Genomic DNA, 22,063 nt, shown 5'->3' on the forward strand with positions numbered 1-22,063 from the left:
AACTCCACCAGTGCGTCCGGCATCCTACCCGAGTCTACAATCGGTTGAACCTGTAGATCCGTCAGCGCAAGCACCAAGATATGCAGTTGGGTGCGCCACGTCTTCTTGATGCAATGAAACAAGCAAGGCCTAGCTTTGGCAAAGCTTGATAAATCTACACGCAGATCAACGCCAACGACACCGTGTCGTTCTCTCAAACCACATACTCCATAAGCGAGTGATGCATGCTGCGTTGTCAACACCGAGTAAGCGACTGTTCGTATTCAATGAAGCCATGTTGGTGTGCGATGCGGCTATTGTCATGGCCCCGAATAGAGTTCGCCAATCTAATTAGAGACCGGAACCCGCAGTGCTGGTTCGTTTTCATAGTCCAAGCGTATGATTGGCTTACACCAAGCCTCGAGGCTCTTCACGAGGATCATTACATCGCAGCAAGAAAAGTAACCTGCACTGTTCATTTGCTGCCTGCAGCACAGAACGAGATCTCCGGCATGGGACGCCTGCCGCAAATAGACATTCGCTGGCCGAGGCTCCGACTCGCCTGACCTGTGAATCTGAAAGGCGGTCGCGGCTGTTGCGCTTCCGCCATACGGGTTGTCTAGAGCGGCACCAGAAATAAGGTCCAGCCAAAAGCCTAAAGGGTGCAAGACATCCATACTGCAATCACGGTTCCCCGCAGGTGTCTCAGTCATTCCCCAGTGTGGCTGCGGTCATCGAGGTAACAATAGAGTTGGCCCCGGTGAGACTACAAGCTGACTCTCCAGGTGCAGGGGCCCGATTGGCATGTCAAAGCGGTATCGATCAGCTCGGCCTCCCAAAAGAAAGCCGGTATTGTGCCACTTTTTCCCACGTCAACAGCTACTGCGTTGAGCTACTGCGTCGGAGATTATAGAGGAGAGACGAGTACGATCCGCGGTGCGTGGGGAAAAGCGAACATGAGTGTGCACAGGCACCTCGAATATCGGTATAAGGACTGCCTCAAGGTAGCCCTCGTTGATCAAGCTGGACTCTCGAATACCTTGTCCCCCTGCTCCCCTCTCTTGTATTTTTTTGTAGCGATTTAACACGTGCTTGGCACCATGGCATCTCGATCCGTTCATATTGTGTTGAGTGTCGCATGGCAAGATGCTGGAGACACCACACGCGCAATTGCCATGGCCATCGCATTGCGAGACATGTGCCCCCCTGATGTCGACCTCAAGATTGACTTTTTGTCGTGCGGTGCCCGGTTTGAGTATCAGATTACAGATGCCGGCTTTAACATTGTTGCTGCTCAGCCGCGCGTAAAAGGCATTTCGGTAGCACACGACCTTGGCTGGGACTGGCCAGAGTTCTTCGGCTCGGAGGAGATTGCCAAGTCCTTCATTGATGGTCAGCTTGCTGCTTTCAAAGAACTGAAGCCCGACATTGTGTTCCATGGCATGTGGGCTCCAGCTTCCATCGCTGCACGACTCCTCGGCATCCGCACCATCAACTTTCTACCAGTCCCTCTGCACCCTGGAGCATTCTGTCATGGTCTGATCAGGGATCTTCCTGATATGATGCCGCTCTTCACTCGCCTTCCTCGACCAGTCCGACAACGTATAGCATGGTGGGGAAGTGGCTTGATGACAAAGGCTCCCATCTTCCAGCAAAAGCGCTTGGGCGCAGCAGCCGCCGCCGCTGGATGGCCCATCTCAGGGCCCATTTCACTCTTTGACATGAACATGGCAGATCTCAACCTAGTCAATGATCATCCAATCTTCCACCAAGAGTACCTCCACCGTATACCCAAGAACATTGTTCTTACGGGTCCACTGTACGCGCGAAACGACTCCAAGCTAGACGACGATATAGCAACTCATCTAACAAAGGGACCTGGCCCATCCATTCTGGTTACCATGGGCAGTTCCGGCACAGAGGAGTTCTTGTTCGAGGCAATCAAGGCTCTTAACATGAACCCTGATGACAACTGGAATGCGGTTGTCCTGGCTTCGAAATCAATCTGCGACATTAACAAGGCAAACGAAGTCGCTAACGGGGATCCACGCCTGTTGGTGACGGACCGATTCATCCCAGCATCTGCTGCCAACGCACTTGCTGATCTCATCGTTACCCATGGAGGACAGGGAACCGTCCAATGTGCCTTGGCTGCCGGAAAGCCTCTTGTAGGAGTTGCGCTACAGGTCGAGCAGCAGACGAACCTGGACAACGCGATGAATGCCGGTGCTGGTATCCGCGTACAGAAGCACATGTGGAAAGCGAAGAACATCCGCGCCACAATACTATCAGTCCTGAACAACCCGACTTACGGCAACAAAGCTAGGGCTCTGGCGGACACGTTGAACTCGATGGACGGTGCGAAGACAGCTGCAGAAGTCATGTGGAAGTTCATCCTGGAAGAGCATTCTGAGAAGGTGAAGTCATAGACTCCTGAGAATCTGGAGATATGCTCTTGTGTCGTCCTTTTGTTTGTGAGGTTTCAGAGTACCGTAAATGTTCTAGAAGCGATGCGTTGGCGTTACTATGTAATTATCGATTCCCTTGCTCATCTCATCGTTGCATATTCCCACTATTCAAACTTTTTCCAATGCAGTAAGCCATTTCGTGATTGTACGTCAGAAAGGGTTGAAGTTTTATGAAGTGAGACAAGTGAAAGTAACGCGATGCTGTACTGAAAGCGCAGGGGACGATCAGGTACTTGACAGCACGTGCTTCGGAGGCTTGGCGAGACTGGGTACTTACCGTCTTCCTGATTTACTGATGAGTACGTACGGAACATTGTCTAGTCCACTTCTTCTTGAACAAAAGATTTACCAATATCACTGCCCTTGAAAACTACTTTTGCGCCATTGAAGAAATTGTACATTGCTACTCGCCCCCACGCCATCCAGCACCATCAGTATATACTCACTGAAAGTATACGCAATCACACTCACATTTCCGGAGACACGTCTCTTGCCAAGTTTTATGCTAAGGAATTATCACCGAATTATCGGTGTGTCAAATACAAAAGCAAAGGTATTGGCGACTGAGTGAGAATATGACGCGTGGTTCTGAGGTACTTTATGTACACCTACGTATGAGTAGTTAGATCCTGGTGTATGTACGACAACATGCATTCGGGATAGATGAAGCCAGCCAGCCAGCCACACAACGCACGCGATGACTTTCCTCATCGAAATACCCCCATAGTTTCCTGATTTTTCGACCAATGCATCCTTCAGTTGTAGATTATCTAGTCATTCCACCAGCCTATAAAACTAGAGTTGGTGTGTGTAAGTATAGTGTCATGTGTTGGCGGGGCAAGTCATGCACAACATGTAATTCCTCGATAGACGCCCATGACCCCACCACCTCACAAGACCCAGTTGCGGCACGAGCCGCATGATATGTATATGCCTCATGCGCCTTTTCCATGATCTCAAAAAGCATCTCGCCACTTTGTGATCCTCTCTACTCTCTGTTTCCATCCGATACTATCCAACCCTCAGGAGAGCGTCTCAGCCCAACGCACCCCCACCTCGGCAGCCAATCACGATCCGCTACGTCGGTCGTCTCCATCTTTCCCATCCAGCGGGGTCATCAGAACCCGTGAGGGAATGCCTGTAGCAGCCCAGCTTAGCGCTGCGCGGGTGCCCAAAAACAACGCGTCTTCTTAAATATTACAATCCCCGGCATTTTTGCGTCACTTCTCCCCACCGTGGTTACCCTTGGAAGTTTTGTGTGTGTGTGTGAGAGATCTGGCTACTTTTGTGGAATCATGTCGGAACTAGTTGTTGCTGGCCCCGCGCCCCCGCCGCCCATGACATTTCGCGAGCGGTTGACCCAGTTTAGGATTCTCGAAGAGAAGCGATGTGAGCTTATTGAGGTATGTGTACCTCTCCAGTCTCTATGACCATAGCGCTTTCAGTCGTGTGCGCCATAGAGTTGTCGCTGGATACTCACCGTCAGAGCAGGAACTGCTGGACAAGCTGGAAAAGACAGAAGAACGCCTTGCGCAAACCGAACTGGATCTCGGGTCTGAACAGAATGTTAGACGAACACTGCAAGCGGAGATTGCCGAGACGACGAGAACAATGCAGGCGCAGATAGACGAGTCAAAGGCGAAAGAGGAAGCGTTAGTACAGCAACAGGCGAAGCGACCGTTCGTGATCGTCCTCATAGATGCCGATGCGGAAGGCTTTCTGGTACATAGTCCCCTTAGTATCCCCCAAAAAAACATATGGTCGCAGGTTTGTAACGTGATATATTGTATAGTTCCAAGACAAGTACATCACTCGCAAAGCCCAAGGCGGCGAATCTCTCGCCGACGAACTCAACCTCCGGATCCGAGAATACCTACGAGAACTCTTTGAAGATGCAGACTCGCTTGATATCATCGTACGGGTATATGCCAACCTCGAGGGCATGGCAAACTACCTTGTGCGGCTCGAAAAGGTGCGCAACTTGGGTCAGCTTCGTGCCTTCTCCACCGGCTTCTGTGGCAGGATAACAAGCTTCGACTGGATCGACACTGGAGTCGGCAAAGAAGGCGGAGCAGGAAGAAAAGTCAGAGGTATGCATACTCCTCTCAACACATTGCAAAGGCAACCCCCCCTAACCTCATTCCAAAGAAAACCTCTCCTTCTTCGCCCTAAACACCCATCTCCGCCACGCCATCGTCGCCTGTTCCCCCGCCGACCTGCCCGCCTCCCTCCTAACCACCATCCCCCTTGAAAAACTCACCCTGATCGAATCCCTCCCCCTCCCCCAATCCCTCACTTCCCTCCCCATCAAAACCGCAAAATTCCACTCGCTATTCCCGCCCCCCGCGCCCCCGAAAGCCGTAAAACCTGTCGTCGAACGCAGCCGCTCCGACCGCGGCCACAGCGAAGCAGACATCAGACGCGGCGACCGCGACCGAGACCGCGACCGGGACCGTGAGATCCGACGACGCGATGATAGAGGCAGCGGTGGCCCGCAACTCCAGCTCATGGAACAAGAGCATGACGGCGGCGGCTCGACGTGGCTTGTTATCCAGCCTGAGCGGAGCAAGAGCCAGGTTATCGACAGGAGGGGGGATAGGAGACGGGCGCCGAGTGAAGACGATAGTAGCAGCTTGAGTATTAGCATTGGGCCGGACAATACTGTTAGTGTTGATAGTGGGAGGAGAAGGAGGATCATGGGGTAAGGGACGTGTGGTTTCTGGGGGGGGGGGGGGGTGAGGGAGAGTTGTTTGGTGGATTCGTATATGTTGGTATGTATGTAGCATGGCGTGGCTTAGCATAGCATTTAGCGTTATTTTCTCATCGAGAGCTTGGTATCATGTCCTTTGAGATGTTTCGTCTTTGTGTTTGAAGCTGGGTGGGGGATGCTCGGAACCTCAGTGTCTTTTGGAAAGCCTTACAATCCCCCCCTTTTTTTCCCCCGATCTGTGACGAAATGTAGTGTCGAAGACTATTCAAGACCATTGCTCGAAAATGCAATGAGAAATAGGTCTACGTTTTGCAATCAGTCTCATATCATTTTTATCCTACATGTTATACCCATATCAACTTACAACATCCATAATCGTTGCAAACAAAAGAAAAGAAAAGAAAACCGAGAAGACAGCTTCATTCGAATCTAGGGTATAAGATGAGAGAAGCAGAGAACAAAACACAAGCACGGAAAAAGACCAGAGAAGAAAACCCGCCACATATCATGCCCCCTGTTTCCCCCCCGTTCCCCTTATTGTAAGAAAAAGAGAGAGAGAAACAAACGCCGGCCCAAATTTCAATGCAATGAAAACCCCCCGGATATCATGACATACACCTCAACAACGCCCCGTGTCCACCTTGATATGGGCAATGGGAAGAATCGCGTCGTCAATGGCGCGAAACATGATACAAAGAAACAAAGCAGGAAAGAGGAAGAAGAGAAAAAACAAAACACATCAAGTTCGGGAATCTGACTTGGGCTGGGTCTTGGCCTTTTCCTCATGCTCCTCTACAATCGGACTTGCAGGAACTTCATCCTCATCACTCGCCTCCCTCGCCTCTTTCCACTCGGAGCTCTTGCGGCTGATTCTACCGGGTCCAACAGGGTCGCGAGGGCTGGCTAGGGGACTCGTGGGCGTGGCGCGCATGCTGCTGATACTATCAGTGCGGCCGTGACCGAGGAGTCCGCTGCGAACACTGAGGCCGTCGGCCTGCTTGTTTGCATAGTAGCTATTGCGGTCGGTGGAGAGGGCAGGTGCGGTAACTCCAGAGGCCGAGTATACGCTTGCGCGCTCTGCGCTGACAAAAGCACCGACGTTGTTGGGGCGATTCGAGGGCGAGTAGATGGTTTCGGGGTTGGCCGATAGGACGCTTAGCGGGAGCGACTCGCGACTGCCACCATAATGTGACGAGGGTGCCAACGCGCGCATTGAGGCGTTGGTATCTACGGAGTTGCGGCGGCGGCGCTTCGACGAGGAGGCCAGGGTTAGAATCGAGGCGTTGTCAGTCAGAATGTTGTTGGCGGTGGCGCCTTGGTAGGAATTGGGCTGCTGCTGGGCCGCCATGTGTGGGGGTATGGCCGAGGGCGGAGGAGAGGTGGGGAACTGGTGGGAGAAGTGGACGGGTGTGGCGAGGGAGTTGTTTGCGTTACTCTGCTGCTGGACTTGGCCAATATTGAGGACGTTGGAGGGCGCGGTAGATTGTATGGTTGTCAGGGTGGTAGTGAGGGAGTGCTCTGAGCCGTGGGGTGAGGAGAATGTGCTGCCCCCATTGACAAAGTTGCTGCCGCCAGTCTCAGCCTTTGAGCGTGTCGAGTTGAGCGTCTCGGGGAGCGTTGCAACAGTGGGTGCGGTGGACTTGTTGCTCTTCTCTACGCGCTGTGGCCGCTCTGCCGCTGCCTCCTCGACCGACGTACAGCTGGCATTGGAGCGCGGGGTGGCAGCGGTGGAGACTGAGATGCTATCGCCGGGCGCATTGGCGCCAGTGGTCATGTAGCCGGACTGGGGGTAGGGGTTGTTCTTGGCCAGGGCCTTCTTGGTGGTGGTGCTCTTCTTGCCGGGGGCGTCGGACGACGAGGGCTTGAGGTTGGCAAGGCGCTTCATCCAGCCGGCAAAGGGGCGCTTGCGCGTAGTATGGCGATCTTTGGTCTTGGTCAGCATGTCTGGCATAGTCGGTGGGCAGAGAAACGGGGCAAGCAGAGCAAAAGAGAGTAATGCAGGGCGGGAGGTGGTGGTTTTATGAGGCAGCCGGGGGCATAGGCTGTGCTGGGCTAGGCGACCGTACCATGGGGCCTCGACGCTGCTTCGGCCGTCGCCATGCTGTCCACGGCCGAATATAGTAGAGCGCGGGTGGTGAGAAAGTGAAGTCGTTGGTTGGGCTGGCCCTGCGCGGGACGCGACGTTCCGTGTCGGTAGTCGAGGTGGAAGCACGTGGAAAGAGAGCGGCAGTGTGCGTTCTGTTATGCGTGTAGTATACTATATGTAGTATATGCCAGCTTTGAGCGTGTCTGTTGCGCTGACGAAGCTGGGCAACGTGTCTGATATCTCGTGATTGGGTCTACGTTTGTCTCGGTCGGGGGCGGAAGGGCAAAGGCATTGGAATGGGATAGGCACTCGATATCTCCGGCTGGCTGGACCCTTTCCCCAGCGCAAGTGCCGCCCGCCGCACTGAGCAGCCCTGCCGTCCTTCACGCCTCTTCGATTGCGTATCGCATGTAGATCGTCATGACAAAACCCCGCCCAACCTCCCTTGCCCCCTACACTGTTCGTAAGGCGGCCCCGGACATGAGCCGTCACGGGTCAACAGCCAACAGGGCCATCGACCACCAGGCCTGCCCTACGTCATGATCCCCATTACTACTACCACGTCCTCTAGACATGCCATGCCGGACGCCTCAGGTCAAACCATATTGCCCCTGCCCGACGATGTAGTCGCTCAGATCAAGTCCTCCGCCGCCATCGTGTCGCTGACGGGCGTTGTGCTGGAACTAATCAAAAATTCGCTGGATGCAAAGGCCACCAGGGTTGAAGCTACTGTTGACTTTGTTCGTGGGGGGTGCATTGTCGAGGACGACGGACTCGGCATCTCGCCCCTTGAATTCTCAGAAAAAGGACGGCTAGGGAAGCTATATTGTACGTCTTGGTGCTGGTCGCTGTCTTGCTAGATATTGACCACTCCAGGTACGTCCAAATACCATGCAAAGGAGCCTTTACTTGGCCGAAATGGCACCTTTCTCGCCTCACTCGCTGCCATGTCCCTCTTAACCATTGCCTCGCATCATCATGAGTATCGGTCGCAGAACGCGGTCACTTTCCACCACACTAGGGTTGTCGAGCGGCAGTTGCCGGCGTCGGCCCATCACGAGGTGCATGGCAGACATGGTACCCGTGTCACTGTGCGAAATCTATTCGGAAATATGCCAGTACGGGTGAAACAGCGGGCGGTAATCGCGGCTCAGAAAGAAGAATATGAGAAGATGTGCGAAGGGCTGAAACATGACATCGCAGGCCTCCTCCTTGGTTGGCAAGGCACTGCATCCGTGCGTGTTCGAGATGGCGACAACAAACCCATTCTCAACCTCAACACATCTGCTAGAACATACCAAAACATAGGAAAGGCCCGTTCAGCACAGCTGAGTTCCCTCCTCAACATCTTGACTCAAGCCAACTACATCGACATTGATGAGTGGTCATCCTGGGTACCAGCGTCGGCCTCGACCTCTACCGTCTCTGTCAAGGGTGCCATATCCCTTGATCCAGCCCCGAGCAAGCATGTGCAATTCATTTCTCTAGGCATACGGCCACTCTACTCTGATTCTGGACATAATGAGTTATTCGACCACGTGAATCGTCTTTTTGCACTCTCCAGTTTTGGTACTGTAGAAGAAGAAGCAGTTGTCGATGCATATGAGAAGATGCGGCGGCAGTCGGATAAGCGCTTCAAGAAAGATGGCTACACCAACCGACAGCTCAGGATACGCAAGGATGTTGATCGATATCCCATGTTCCATCTCCGTATTTCGTTGGCAGAAGCTAACGGGGTGGCCATGTCTGAAGATCAGGTCATAGAAGACGAAGCGAACTTGCAGAGTATAATGGATGTTTTGGAGGCAATGATAACGCAATGGCTGGTCGTTCACCATTTTCGGCCGCATCAATCTCGAAAAAGACGTGATGCGCCTGATACAGCTTCTAGTTTGTCGAGCGAGACTGTTGCAAGCGACTCGTCGGTATTTCCAAGACCTGCTTCTACAGGGCAGTTATCGGTGTCCAAGAACAAGTCTGTATCTACAGAGACTCGAAAAAGAAAGCGTTCGAAAGATTCGAACTCACATGAGAACTTGAAAAAACATCATCAAGCTTTTGCGACATGGTCGCGTATCAAAAGTGGAAAGTCTGAATTCTTCGATAGTCTATCCACCAGGCCAAAGTTGGGAAACCAATGTGGCGTTGAACAAAGTTCGCGTGCCGCTGTTCAGAGTCCTGGCAAAAGTCAACCTTTTCCCTCATTCGCCATGAAGCCTATCGCCCAAGGCGCATTCGGCGCACCCATGGCACAAAACGTGCTTCCTTCTATGAGCGAAACTTCCAGTGCTGAAGAAAAAGAGAATGATGACAGTATACTGTGGACGGATCCTTCAACTGGAGATACTCATATTTTGAATGCTAGGACAGGTTGCGTGATGCCAAATGTGCAACCACGATCGAATACAGACCCTTCTACAAATACATTCAGGTCTGATCAAAAGTCTATAAACAAGTCGATTCGTCTACCGAGTCGAGCCTCAACAGCCACAGCAAAGCCCACGCCCTGGTTAGACAATATACTCCAGAACTGGGAAAACCCCATCTTCAAGCCCAGTGAACAGCGTATTCAACAAATCACAAACGACCAAGACAAACTCGGCAATCACCACAACCAGCTCATGCACAGTTGCTCCCATCTCACCGACAAGTCTTTTGACACAAATACTACCAGCATCTCCAGCAAACTCTCAAAGCTAGGCCTCCACACCGCCCAAGTAATCTCCCAAGTCGACAAGAAATTCATCCTCGTAAGAATGCAGCCCGCATCCCAAAGCAACGACATCCTCGTCCTCATCGACCAACACGCCGCCGACGAACGCATCCAAGTCGAATCCCTCTTCCAACAACTCTGCACTCCCTCCGCTCACACCTACTCATCCTCGCAACTCTGCCATAAACCCGGCATCGCATCGCTGACCCTCGAGAAACCCCTCAGTTTCGCCGTGTCCCCGCAAGAACAATCTCTTTTCATAACCCACGCTGCGCGTTTCGCTGCTTGGGGCATCGTATACGACGTACCACCGCCGCCCTCGTCGAACCAAGGGTCTCTTGAGACGCGGAAAAAGAAGGGGAAATGTGAAGCACTACTGTTGGTTACTGCGCTTCCACCTGTAATTGCTCAACGATGTGTGGTGGATCCCAAGGTTCTGATTTCGATGCTCAGATCGACGGTTTGGGGGTATGCTGAGGGACGTGTTCATCTTCCACCTCCTGATACCCTTTCTTCCCTTTTGGAAAAAGAAGGGGATTCGACAAAAGGGGATAAGGCTTGGGTTCGCGCCTTATCAACTTGTCCCCCTGCCCTTATCAACCTAATCAGTTCTCGTGCGTGTCGCTCGGCAATCATGTTTAACGACGAACTGAGTCTTGCAGAGTGTAGAGAGTTGGTTACGAAGCTCGCAGAGTGTGTGTTCCCCTTTATGTGTGCGCATGGTAGGCCGAGTATGGTGCCGTTTGTGGGTCTGGGTGAGCGGGATGGAGAGAGAGTGGCATGTGCATTGGGGGATTACAGTGGGAGTGGAAAGAGCTTTGTGCAAGCGTGGAAGGAGTGGAAGAGATGAAGTTTATTTACACTCTGTGTATTATATATACATATTTAAGACTCCTAGTACTCGTAGACTCTTAATTTAGAAGTAGAGATTTTACCTATTTTTAGACGTCTAATTAGTTTAGATCAAATTCAGATTCATCGTTTTATGTGAAATATGAGATTAGAAGAAACTTGGCAGCGGAATCCTAAACTATGGTAACCGTCGTCCCCTATTATTGATCTACGCCTGAAATCAACTACTTGTGTATATGCATCTTCAATCCTTCCACCTAGAAATACATCTAGCAAACACTTGTTACCATCATCTCCCTCATTCAAAAAAAAACGTCCAACGATGATTATCAGAATTGAATTCCCCACATCTCTCTTTTATTCGAGTAAAAGATCCTATTTGTTATCAGCATTATGAAGATCATACATGTTTTGGTCTGGTCCCATTCATGCAAGTAACTTGACGAAATGGGAAATGTTATTTAAACAAAAAAAAACACTATAATTCTCATAGTTTTATCAGAAAGCGCCAAGTGCTCAGCGTGTGTAATATAAAGGGGGATAGATGACGTGATTTCTTTGATCTGTTTGCTATATGGCTTGACTTTTTTTTTCTTCTCTATTTACTATAACTATAGCGTATCAGATTGTTTATCTCAGAAAAAAATAATGACAGGCTACATCCCAACCTGGGGGAATCGGGTATCAACAAAAAAGATTTGTCTACTCTATAAGCTCTACGGAGTATTGTTGTAATAGAAAATATTCCCTAGTTTTTTTGTTTTCATCAAAATCAATCACATATACCTCTTTGAGGACTCAATGAATCACCCGTCCTTTCCTTAGAGAAACCACATCTGTCTCGAGCCCAAACGCCGCCCGTGATTTTTCCCTTGACCCAACGTCTAGCAGCTCGCCAAACCTCAGTTCGATCTTCTTGACAGCATTCGGGGTAGGTGCAGATCCGAGCGAGTATCCGAGTGTCAAGTCGTCGAGGTACTTGTTCCGCGTTGTACTCATGATGGAAGAAAAGCTCGTTTCGTGGCAGATGCCATTGAGCCACAGGGCACGTAAACCTAGTAGAACGCCAAAAGCTGAGCAGGCAATGGCAATGGCATATGTCATGATGAGGTTTCGCGAGCGGTATTCGTAAATCGTGGTAAAGGTCGAATGTGTGACAAGTGTTGTGTTCGTGGCGTTTTGTGGAAGCCTGGTGAGGAGGGCCCAGTGTCAGAAAAAAGGCAACAAGATATACATAATCGACATCTGGGGGAAAGAGGGTCAGGCCTTCAGACTTACCATAGCCGGTCGCTGCTGAAAAGGCTGAGTGTTTGGTTTCGAGACAGCTCTTCTATCATTCCTCCAAGGGTTCTGTTGGTGGCCAAGTCGCGGTCCTCTTGTGGAAGATCATGTAACAAGCGCCCGACTCCCGCAGAGAAAGCAGTAGATACGAAACCAATCAAAGCAGTAGACATTACTCTTGTTTGATAAGTGGAGAGGCCAGAGGAACCGCTATCATCCTGGTGGGCCTGTGGCCCGCTTGCCCAAGCGCCTATCGCGCCATTTAGTATTGTCGCTAGTGCACGCGAGATTGCCTTGAATGATCCATTTCCCCAATCGCTCTTTTGAAGCCACTCAAAATGTAACCCAGCAAGGGTTTGTGTGTTGCCTACGGCTCGAAAATCGAGGTCAAAATGGGTGTCGTATAGTGTGCACGAAATAGATTCGTCGCCGACTCGTACCGAAATTGCCGGATCATAGCTTTCACCGCATGAGGGACCAGGTCGATCCGACAGCACACACTCGTCTACAAAGTCTTGTAGGTTGAGTAGCGGGCTACTGGTACTAGTATCCTGCCTCGTGTAAGCCAGATACATAACTTGGCCGCCTGCGCTCGCTTGAAGGCGCTCGAAAGTTGTGTTCCAAATATTATTGACGTCCTCCAATCTTTGTCCTGTCGCAGGCTCGCATTTCAATGATGGTCCCAGGAACTCATGGTGGTATGTTGTGTTTGCAGCGATAGCTTGCAGGGGAAGAATTTGCATGTTGGACAGCGTGGCAAATGTAAGACGTGTCAATAAGGGAGAGGAGCCGTCGCCAAGTCCTGAGAAGGTGTAAAGTGACGAGTCATTGAAGTTGAGTGTCGGTACATGCATCATGGTCGTATTCTCTCGTATAGAAGGGGCAACAGTCAGTGTTGATGGTGTAATCAAAGCTGCAAGCGGAAGGAACCTGAAACAGTCAGTGACGTTCAACTACCCCAACAGTGAGCATAGGTACCAGATTATGAAAGCCATTAGTGATAAGATCTTTGCCTTTAGTAGCAGGCTTGGATTCAAAAAGGCTAGGATGTCGTATGTGGCCGCAAACATGGCATCGATGGTAGAAATAGGATTGGCTCGTGCCCGCAGGTTGATCCATATGTGCTGTTTGTATGCTACAACGACTGCGCTTGTAAGCAGAGCCTTTGAAAGAAAGGCAAAAGCTGTGCCATATCGAATAATCCAAATTTGGGTAAGGTATTGTGATCCTTCATCTGGGTTTTGCACCGCTGAACCGTCAAGGTAGGAGTAGAAAAGATGGTGTCCGACTGAGACGAGAATACCAGAAGCAAATGGGACTAGCATAGAGAACGGAGTGCGAAGGGAAATGTGCCATTGCACCGGGTTTTCCTCAGTATCTGGCGGGCTGGGTGGGGACTCTGTATTCTTCGCAACCATCGACTTCGGGATTGCAGTATATGAAACCCCGTCTTGCAGAGACATGGTGGCTTCGAAACGATATGGTTTATTTTTGAGAAGAATGAGAGAGCGACAAGGTGTTGTGACTTGACAACGTGCAAATAGACCGTGGATTAATACGTATATTTTGGAAGCATGGCTAACTGATAAGGGTGCGATGCCCGCAAGGCTGAATCGACATATAATCTGTTGCTGCTATATTAAGAACTTTTCCGTACGATTGTCCAACGAATACTTGATATCGCAAAGCTACCTGCAGCCACTGTTTTATGTACTGAGGTCGGGTAAGGCCGACTGCGAGGCGGAGAATTGGGAACCATTGAGCACCCAATGGGTAGCAAGAGAAACGGATCATATCGCTAACATCTGCCATATTAGTAAAACGCCACAACGCTAGCATGCGACCATGTGAGGGCCATTTCGGTTCCATCTCGTTTTATGGTTAGTTATGTCCGATCAGGGCTCTGTGTTACAACACTCTGAACTGGAGGCCGACCCCGGGGATCCATCGGGTACTCCTCGGGCCCATGAAGCCAAAGTCACGTGCATAAAGTATGTAGTATTATCCGAACCTTAGGTAACACCGTAAGAATTCGTCGTAGTTCACTCTTACTGATATATTTTATGCCTATCTGCGAACCCCACACAGATCTCTCACATAAAACACTAGGGCAAGATCACAACACGAGTTTTCCGCCCTATCACGACATGTCAGGGGCAAAAGTGAAGTGAAATTACATTGTTCATTGATGGTATATATTACATCATAGAGAAAAGGCTAATTTTCCGCTTCTTTCCGCTAAGAAAACTCATGTCATCTGTGTCCTGTCTGTCCAATCAAGCTGCAGACGGAGCAGAATCCCTAAACACCTTGTGCCCTTTTTACGGGGAACATTATGAGGCGCTTAGTCGAAGGGGTTGGTGCGGGTACCCCAGTAGGTGAGGAACATGCTGAGGCCGACAGTCTCGAGGACGCGGGCAACGGCACCAATGGCAATCGTGTCCATGGGTCGCTTCTCAGTGACGACTTGGGAGACAATCTGTATGCATGTTAGCCAATGTATCCTTGCAGGTACTGTGTCACCCGATGACTTACCGATGGGGCAGCAGAAGCAAAGAAGATCAAAGAACCAAGGTAGGCAGCTCCCTTGTAGGTGAGGGTGCCGGTAGCGTTGATGAGAGCACCAACACCGTAGGCCTGGATACCGGAGCCGAGGATGGAGCTTCCCCATGAAGCGGCGGCGGTGGCGGCCTCCTTGGAGTGGAAGTACTCCTCCTTGGAGTTTGCTTGCTGGGCGCGACGGTAGGCATCACCGAAGATGGGGCCGAGGACTGCAAGAGAGACGGCGTGGTTGAAGGCAGTGCCGAGGGCAATGGCCGAAGGCTTGACGGGAGGGAGGTCTGTCAAGGAGAAGGAGTCAGTGAGGGGTTCTCATTGCAATTCAACCTGACATGACACCATGGGTATGCCCAATGCCATATGGATGGCTCAGTATGCAGTGGTGGTTGCAAAGGCAGCGCTTACAGTGAAGGGAGGCCATTGTGTTGATGGTAGGGGTTTGAAGATGAGGGAGTTTGTGTATGGGAACTGGAGTGAAGTGTCGACGAAGGGCACTCTTCGATGGAGTGCAAGCTTCTTTTTGTACTCACGATGTTTGCAGCTGACATGCCAATGACGTATCTGCCAAGGCCCCACTCATTGCGAGCAATTGGACCCAGAACCTGCCCCCAGCCCGCGCGTTGTTGCCAATTGACGCATGCGCATCCACTTTGCGCGGGTCTGGACTGGAGTGCCACTGATTAGTCGAGCAAATGGACTTGTTTAGCATGCTCGAGGGAAAAGCGCGGAAAAGGTGACGGCTGGGCGTGGACGTGCGGTGCATTGTGCATTGTTGCAGTTGCAGCGGTTTGTTGTTGATGCGGACGCGGGCGATCAGGTACGTCACAGGTCGATAGGCGGGGAACCGGCCGACAGCACATGAACAGGGGAGCTCGGGCCCACCCCTACCCCGTCTTTTACCTCTTCTGCCCGCTGCCCGCTGCCCACCTGCGCTTCCACCCCAAAAGTAGATTGCGGCTATATGCCTTGGAACAGGCATAGCGCTCCAATCCCCCCTCGCCCCCGTGTCCCAAACATACACCTTGCCTTTGGCTGCATCTGGCCACAACACAATGGAATCCCGCGCCAGTCCACGTCGTTGGCGACTCTCGTTCCTTGCTTTGTCCCATACATACGACTACATCTACTAGTCTGCATATCCTCGCGCCCCCCCCTCTGCGCTACTACCACCCAGCGGCCATGTTGATAACAAACAAGGCATATGGCCTCGTCCTGCTGCTGCTGCTGCTCGGCACTAGTCTTCTGCTCTTCTCGCGCACCGTGGGACACTCGCTCGCAGAGTCTTTCTTTGGGCCTCATGCACCCGTTGTACCATACACCACGCATCTCGTCCTGTTCCAGTTCAAGCAGGGCGCCAGTGCGTTTGCCATCAAGCAGGTGATGACAGCGACTCTGCATGTCTCGACGAGTTACTAAGTCTGGTTGCTGATAGATCACTTCCCGCTTCTTTGCACTGACCAAGGAGTGTGTGCATCCAACTTCGGGGAGGCCGTACATCGTCTCAGTCGCAGGCGGCAGGGACATCTCGACGGAAAACCTCCAGGTACCTGGGCCCGCCCCCCAACACAAGGCCCATCACTCGGATGCTTACTTTGTTAGAATGGCATCAGTCATGCTTTCGTCTTGCAGTTCCACTCAATTGAAGATCGGGACTACTATGTGAATCAAGATCCAGCCCACAAGGCATTCAAAGAGGCTGCTAGTGCAGTCGTGGAAAAGGCGACGGTTGTGGACTTTCAAAATGGCGTATTCACTGATGCGTTGCGAGTCTAGGAGTAGTTTTCACTCCGTATATCCAACCAAACCCATGGGCTTACTTAGCTGCTCGGTCAAATGTAGCCTCCATATCGAGGTAATATTGCACATTCATAAGTTATACATGGGCTGCCGAACCCTCATGACACTTCCTTCTTGGTCTCTGGGGCCGCTGCCTGCTCTTCGACCACAACATCTTCTATCAGCTTCTGCTTTGCTTGCTCTTTCCTAGCACTCCTTCGCTTCACAGGGTTTGCTGGCTTGTAGTAGTCGACATCCTCAAAGTAATGCATATCCCGCTTCATCTTGTCCTCGGGATATACCTTTCGTGGTGGTGGTAATATCCTGTCGTCTATGCCCTCCTTTTGCTCTACCCGCAACCTCTGAACCATTTCACGCAGGCTCTCAACGCCTCCTTCACGGAATTGCGTGACCTTCTTGACGTGTGTCGTAAGTCCTGGGCTCAGACCCAGCTTTGCGGGCCTCCGTGCTAGCGTCTTTGCTGTCAGAGCAAAGCGCATGTCTTTTGGTCCATCAACGAGTTCGAGGATAGCGGATTCGGCCTGATCTTCCTTGAGAGGCTCAATTCGAAGAACGCGCGTGTATCCACCGGGTCTGTTTGCATATCGTTCTCTTATAGGGCCAAACAACTTGGGTACCATCTCGTTCGGTTCCTGACGCCCGTCAGTATGCCATTGCTATTGCCACTCCCGGCCATCCATACATAGAAGATCTGTGTCGCTCTCCGCCTCGTAGCCTCTGTGTTTTTCTTTCCAAGTGTGACGAGTTTCTCGGCTAACCGCTGAGCTTCCTTTGCCTTGTGCCATGTCGTCGCAATGGTTTCGTGCTTGAAGAGCGATGTGACGAGGTTTCGCAGGAGCGCCTGGCGATGCGCCGACGACCGGCTGAGATGGCGATATTTCATATGACCGCCCGCCATGACTGGCAATTGGGTCGACTAGGTCGTGGGGGGAAGGTGTGCAGGGCGTGGATGCTGTCGCAGTATGCAATACCTCCAACCCACGAAAAGTTCGGGCGGCCAGCCGGCGTTTACCCGACCCCACCCCTGCGTCTACTATGGCCGCGGATTATGCAAGCACTTAACACTAATCCGTGACCTAAGCAACGCGACGCGTTTCTTTCAGACCCTCCAAGCGCGTTATAAGTCCCTGCACCCACTCACCCCTCCTGGTCTGCACGCTCTTCTTCATACTCAACCCTCCTTTCATATACACAAGTACCAGATACCCTTTAGTCGTAGGACTTTTCTAATTCAACATGTTCGTCTTCAAGCGTGGTATGTACCATCTTGCCTTCACCGCCTCCGATTCTCCTGGCTGCAAACTTTCTCCCCATGCTAACAATTGCTTCCAGACGGACGTAAGGAACGTGTGCAGTTCGACAAGATCACAGCTCGTGTGTCGAGGCTATGTTATGGCCTTGATCCCGACCATGTCGACCCCGCCGCCATCACAATGAAGGTCATCTCTGGTGTCTACCAGGGTGTCAACACGACCCAACTGGATGACTTGGTAGGCCTGTGAACGTGCCTCATGCCCCTCACCATCCCTGACACACAATAGGCCGCCGAGACAGCAGCCTACATGACCACCACACATCCCGATTACGCCATCCTTGCAGCCCGTATCGCCGTATCAAATCTCCACAAGCAGACAAAGAAGCAATTCTCTGCAGTCGTGGCAGATCTTTACAACTACGTCAACCCAAAGAATGACAAGCACCAGCCTATGATCTCAGATTTTGTCTACAAGGTTATCCAGGATCACGCAGAGGAGCTCAACTCGGCTATAGTATACGACCGAGACTTCAACTACCAATTCTTTGGCTTCAAGACGCTTGAGCGTTCATACCTCCTCCGCATAGATGGCAAGGTTGCTGAGCGTCCGCAGCACATGCTCATGCGTGTCGCTGTTGGTATCCACGGCGAAGACATTGAGAAGGCCATTGAGACCTATGACTACATGTCACAAAAGTACTTCACACACGCCTCCCCGACGCTGTTCAATGCAGGCACTCCCTCACCTCAGATGTCTTCTTGCTTCCTCATCGATATGAAGGAGGACAGCATTGACGGTATCTACGACACACTCAAGACTTGTGCCTTGATCTCCAAGACCGCTGGCGGTATTGGTCTCAACGTCCACCGAATTCGTGCTACTGGCTCATACATTGGTGGCACCAACGGAACATCAAACGGTCTCATTCCTATGCTCCGTGTGTACAACAACACCGCTCGCTACGTCGACCAGGGTGGTAACAAGCGTCCCGGTGCTTTTGCCATTTACCTTGAGCCGTGGCATGCTGATGTCTTTGGCTTCCTTGATCTCCGCAAGAACCACGGAAAGGAGGAAGTTCGTGCCCGTGATCTGTTCTACGCTCTGTGGATCCCCGATCTGTTCATGAAGCGTGTCCAGGAGAACGGCGAGTGGACTCTCATGTGCCCCAACGAGTGCCCCGGCCTCGCTGATGTCTACGGTGATGAGTTTGAGGCTCTGTATGAGAGCTACGAGAAGCAGAACAAGGGCCGTGAGACTGTCCGCGCCCAGAAGCTGTGGTATGCCATCCTCGAAGCCCAGACCGAAACCGGTAACCCCTTTATGCTCTACAAGGATGCTTGCAACCGTAAGAGCAACCAGAAGAACTTGGGCACTATCCGTAGCTCCAACTTGTGCACGGAGATTGTCGAGTACACCGCCCCTGATGAGGTTGCTGTTTGCAACTTGGCCTCTCTTGCTCTGCCCTCCTTTGTCGACTACAAGCGTGGTGAGTTTGACTTCCAGAAGCTCCACGAGGTCACTCAGGTTGTCACCCGCAACTTGAACAAGATCATTGAAGTCAACCACTACCCCGTCGAGGAGGCACGCCGGAGCAACTTCCGTCACCGACCTATCGGTATGGGCGTGCAAGGTCTTGCCGATGCTTTCCTCGCATTACGTCTACCCTTCGAGTCTGCAGAGGCCAAGAAGCTCAACATTCAGATCTTCGAGACCATCTATCACGCTGCTCTCACCTCTTCCTGCGACATTGCCAAGGAGCTTGGTCCATATGAGACATACGAGGGATCTCCCGTCTCTCAGGGAATCCTCCAATATGACATGTGGAACGTCACCCCTACCGATCTCTGGGACTGGGCAGAGTTGAAGGCCAAAATTGCCCAGCATGGTGTGCGCAACTCTTTGCTCATCGCCCCCATGCCAACTGCCTCAACCTCCCAGATTCTCGGAAATAACGAGTGCTTCGAGCCCTACACCTCCAACATCTACTCTCGTCGTGTGCTCGCGGGTGAGTTCCAGGTTGTCAACCCATGGCTACTCAAGGATCTTGTTGACATGGGTCTGTGGTCTGAGAACATGAAGAACCGCATCATTGCCGAGGGTGGTTCTATTGCAAGGATTCCCAACATCCCCGAGGAGACCAAGACGCTCTACAAGACCGTTTGGGAAATCTCGCAGCGAACCATCATTCAGATGGCTGCTGACCGTGGTGCGTTCATTGATCAGTCACAGTCGCTGAACATCCACATGAAGGAGCCAACCATGGGCAAGATCACCTCGATGCACTTCGCTGGATGGAAGCTTGGTCTCAAGACTGGCATGTACTACCTCCGTACCATGGCCGCCTCTGCTCCAATTCAGTTCACTGTCGACCAGGAGGCTCTCAAGGTTGCAGACACCAACGTTGCCCGTGCTCTACCAAAGGTGCGAAAGCAACCAGGCTTCGTGCCGGAGGCAATCCGTAGCTCTGGTGTTTCATCGCCAGCAGCCCCACGACCGATGTATGCTACCAAGTCCGAGGAAGGTACCAATGGCGAAAACGTTGTTGCCAAGACAGATGTTGCCCCAGAGAGCAAGAATGCCCTCGCCAGCAAACCTTTCAAGGCTGATGTAGATGAGGGTGACAGCCCAAAGATGGTTGCCGCAGATGCTGTTGGCAAGCAAGATGAGGAGCTTTCAAATAAGGCCAAGCAAGACGAAGACTCCAAGGACGATAGCGCAGCCCGCGATGGCGACATTTATGCTGATGCTGTCCTTGCTTGCTCAATAGAGAACCCTGAGGCCTGCGTCATGTGCAGCGGTTAAAGGGTGGTTGTTTGGATACTGGTCATGGGTGGGGTGGATGAGCATTAGCACCCGGTTTGTGTTGCTCATATCATGTTTTGTTTATGAGGTTCGCTGTTTTTATGATTGGAGATGCTCGCCATATAGGCATGGAGGAATGAGTTTATGAGTTAGGTCCTGTTATGTTACCCCTACGCTCTAGTATATGTAGTAAACATATATTTAGTTATAAAGATAAACGTGTTTATCATATCAATTTCCTGGAGTGATGTATGCTATTAGTGGTGGTGGTTGCTACTATTGGTGTGGGAATCGGTGCGATTGCAACGACTGAGCTGCTTGCGGGATGGAATCTACAAACTACAGCTGAAGGTAGTACTTGACGACATCTTGCTGTACAAACATGCACAGCACATGCAAGTAACATATCCTATAGTGAACCTAGTCTACGACATACAAACTTATTCTGCCAATCTCAGTCCATAAATCTCCCAATACAACAAAACAAAACAAACACATACCATATCTATTCCGATCCTTGTCTCCTTCCTTTACAACGCCTTCCGAATCGCACTCTTGAACGGAATAATCTGCACCTCATCCCAATTCCACACGCCCTCATTGACATAGACATCCCTCTTCAGCCTCTCCACCACCTCCTCACGCGTCGCAGCGCCAACCAAGCAAGCCGAGCCCTTCATTTTAGGTGGGTTCGTATCGCCGGGTTGAATTGGTTCTTCGAGCATGGCGCCTATTTGTTTCTGCGCGTTAGTCACAATCACCTGTAATCTTGACAAATCTTACCCCCCCCCCCCCAAAAAAAAGAAAGAAAGAAAGAAAATAAACAAGGGAGAAGAGAAGGGAAGGGAAGGGAAAAAAAGGGGAGGGGAACACGTACCACCCCAAAGCCAAAAGTCTTCTCTATCCGCTTTCATTCCTTCGAGATGCTTCGGGCGGACTGCGAGACGCTTGCTCAGCGCTTCTTTGTGGTCGGGGACGATGACGAGCCATTCTTGGAGCGGTTGCTGCGATGTCGAACTCATGGTGCGTTGTTGTGCAAAGACGGTACGGTTGTAGAACGCAGGTGTTACGGTGCGGATTAGACTTCGTGGGGAGGATTGAAGAGTGCGACGGAGGAGGAGGAGGTGCATGTATTTGTTTTGGGTGATTGTTTGTTTGGACAGAGAGGGAGAGGTGGTTTTGGGGGGGAGGGGGCGCGATGTCGGAGGGAGGATGGAGCGAGGGGGGAAGGAGGTGGTGGGGCTGATGCGGGTGGATGCGGTTTATGTAGCAAGGTTAAAGTGTTGAAGGGACCCTGGGGTTGCAGGATGGGGGAGCTGACAAGGGGACTTGTTGGGTGTTTATTTATATATCAGTGTCTCTTTCCTCGGATGATTATTTTGATTGGGACTCGAATGGAGGCTGGTAATGTACATCCAAGGGCGCGTTTTTGCGAACGGTGTATGTACGTACGTAGGGCGTGGTTGGTGGGGGAACTCACGGTCTGTCGGAATGGAGCCGCGGCTTCTCGGAACGACGCCACTTGACAGCGAAAGGCGTGGGGTAGATGGATAGGTACTG

The 22,063-nt window shown here is 51.6% G+C and overlaps 11 protein-coding genes across 11 annotated transcripts; 5 read left to right on the forward strand and 6 right to left on the reverse strand.

Moving 5' to 3' along the window:
* Positions 1–1,079: 1,079 nt before the first annotated feature.
* On the forward strand, positions 1,080–2,408 carry COCCADRAFT_5595 (glycosyltransferase family 1 protein; the record flags this gene model as incomplete). The annotated part of the gene is made up of 1 exon (XM_007714734.1): positions 1,080–2,408. The coding sequence occupies one exon, from the start codon at positions 1,080–1,082 to the stop codon at positions 2,406–2,408; it is 1,329 nt and encodes a 442-aa protein (XP_007712924.1).
* Positions 2,409–3,742: 1,334 nt separating this feature from the next.
* COCCADRAFT_5596 (uncharacterized protein) lies at positions 3,743–5,152 on the forward strand (the record flags this gene model as incomplete). Its single annotated transcript, XM_007714735.1, has 4 exons — positions 3,743–3,850; positions 3,939–4,169; positions 4,240–4,537; positions 4,596–5,152. The coding sequence occupies 4 exons, from the start codon at positions 3,743–3,745 to the stop codon at positions 5,150–5,152; spliced, it is 1,194 nt and encodes a 397-aa protein (XP_007712925.1).
* A 744-nt stretch (positions 5,153–5,896) lies between these two features.
* On the reverse strand, positions 5,897–7,257 carry COCCADRAFT_37354 (uncharacterized protein; the record flags this gene model as incomplete). The annotated part of the gene is made up of 2 exons (XM_007714753.1): positions 5,897–7,080; positions 7,224–7,257. The coding sequence occupies 2 exons, from the start codon at positions 7,255–7,257 to the stop codon at positions 5,897–5,899; spliced, it is 1,218 nt and encodes a 405-aa protein (XP_007712943.1).
* A 564-nt stretch (positions 7,258–7,821) lies between these two features.
* COCCADRAFT_37355 (uncharacterized protein) lies at positions 7,822–10,806 on the forward strand (the record flags this gene model as incomplete). Its single annotated transcript, XM_007714754.1, has 2 exons — positions 7,822–8,071; positions 8,120–10,806. 2 exons carry the CDS (start codon positions 7,822–7,824, stop codon positions 10,804–10,806), a joined length of 2,937 nt encoding a protein of 978 aa, XP_007712944.1.
* Positions 10,807–11,606: 800 nt separating this feature from the next.
* Positions 11,607–13,552, reverse strand: COCCADRAFT_26800 (uncharacterized protein; the record flags this gene model as incomplete). The annotated part of the gene is made up of 3 exons (XM_007714738.1): positions 11,607–11,997; positions 12,087–13,019; positions 13,068–13,552. The coding sequence occupies 3 exons, from the start codon at positions 13,550–13,552 to the stop codon at positions 11,607–11,609; spliced, it is 1,809 nt and encodes a 602-aa protein (XP_007712928.1).
* Positions 13,553–14,433: 881 nt separating this feature from the next.
* On the reverse strand, positions 14,434–15,069 carry COCCADRAFT_37358 (uncharacterized protein; the record flags this gene model as incomplete). Its single annotated transcript, XM_007714755.1, has 3 exons — positions 14,434–14,568; positions 14,625–14,929; positions 15,054–15,069. 3 exons carry the CDS (start codon positions 15,067–15,069, stop codon positions 14,434–14,436), a joined length of 456 nt encoding a protein of 151 aa, XP_007712945.1.
* Positions 15,070–15,328: 259 nt separating this feature from the next.
* Positions 15,329–15,508, reverse strand: COCCADRAFT_97867 (uncharacterized protein; the record flags this gene model as incomplete). The annotated part of the gene is made up of 1 exon (XM_007714756.1): positions 15,329–15,508. The coding sequence occupies one exon, from the start codon at positions 15,506–15,508 to the stop codon at positions 15,329–15,331; it is 180 nt and encodes a 59-aa protein (XP_007712946.1).
* Positions 15,509–15,827: 319 nt separating this feature from the next.
* COCCADRAFT_37359 (uncharacterized protein) lies at positions 15,828–16,421 on the forward strand (the record flags this gene model as incomplete). Its single annotated transcript, XM_007714757.1, has 3 exons — positions 15,828–16,025; positions 16,081–16,191; positions 16,248–16,421. 3 exons carry the CDS (start codon positions 15,828–15,830, stop codon positions 16,419–16,421), a joined length of 483 nt encoding a protein of 160 aa, XP_007712947.1.
* A 122-nt stretch (positions 16,422–16,543) lies between these two features.
* On the reverse strand, positions 16,544–17,343 carry COCCADRAFT_37360 (uncharacterized protein; the record flags this gene model as incomplete). The annotated part of the gene is made up of 2 exons (XM_007714758.1): positions 16,544–17,077; positions 17,128–17,343. 2 exons carry the CDS (start codon positions 17,341–17,343, stop codon positions 16,544–16,546), a joined length of 750 nt encoding a protein of 249 aa, XP_007712948.1.
* A 338-nt stretch (positions 17,344–17,681) lies between these two features.
* Positions 17,682–20,503, forward strand: COCCADRAFT_26803 (uncharacterized protein; the record flags this gene model as incomplete). The annotated part of the gene is made up of 3 exons (XM_007714739.1): positions 17,682–17,700; positions 17,778–17,935; positions 17,987–20,503. 3 exons carry the CDS (start codon positions 17,682–17,684, stop codon positions 20,501–20,503), a joined length of 2,694 nt encoding a protein of 897 aa, XP_007712929.1.
* A 530-nt stretch (positions 20,504–21,033) lies between these two features.
* On the reverse strand, positions 21,034–21,525 carry COCCADRAFT_37362 (uncharacterized protein; the record flags this gene model as incomplete). The annotated part of the gene is made up of 2 exons (XM_007714759.1): positions 21,034–21,233; positions 21,381–21,525. 2 exons carry the CDS (start codon positions 21,523–21,525, stop codon positions 21,034–21,036), a joined length of 345 nt encoding a protein of 114 aa, XP_007712949.1.
* Positions 21,526–22,063: the final 538 nt, after the last annotated feature.

This window comes from Bipolaris zeicola, assembly GCF_000523435.1.
Source record: "Bipolaris zeicola 26-R-13 unplaced genomic scaffold scaffold_88, whole genome shotgun sequence".
In the NCBI taxonomy this organism is placed as follows: domain Eukaryota; kingdom Fungi; phylum Ascomycota; class Dothideomycetes; order Pleosporales; family Pleosporaceae; genus Bipolaris; species Bipolaris zeicola.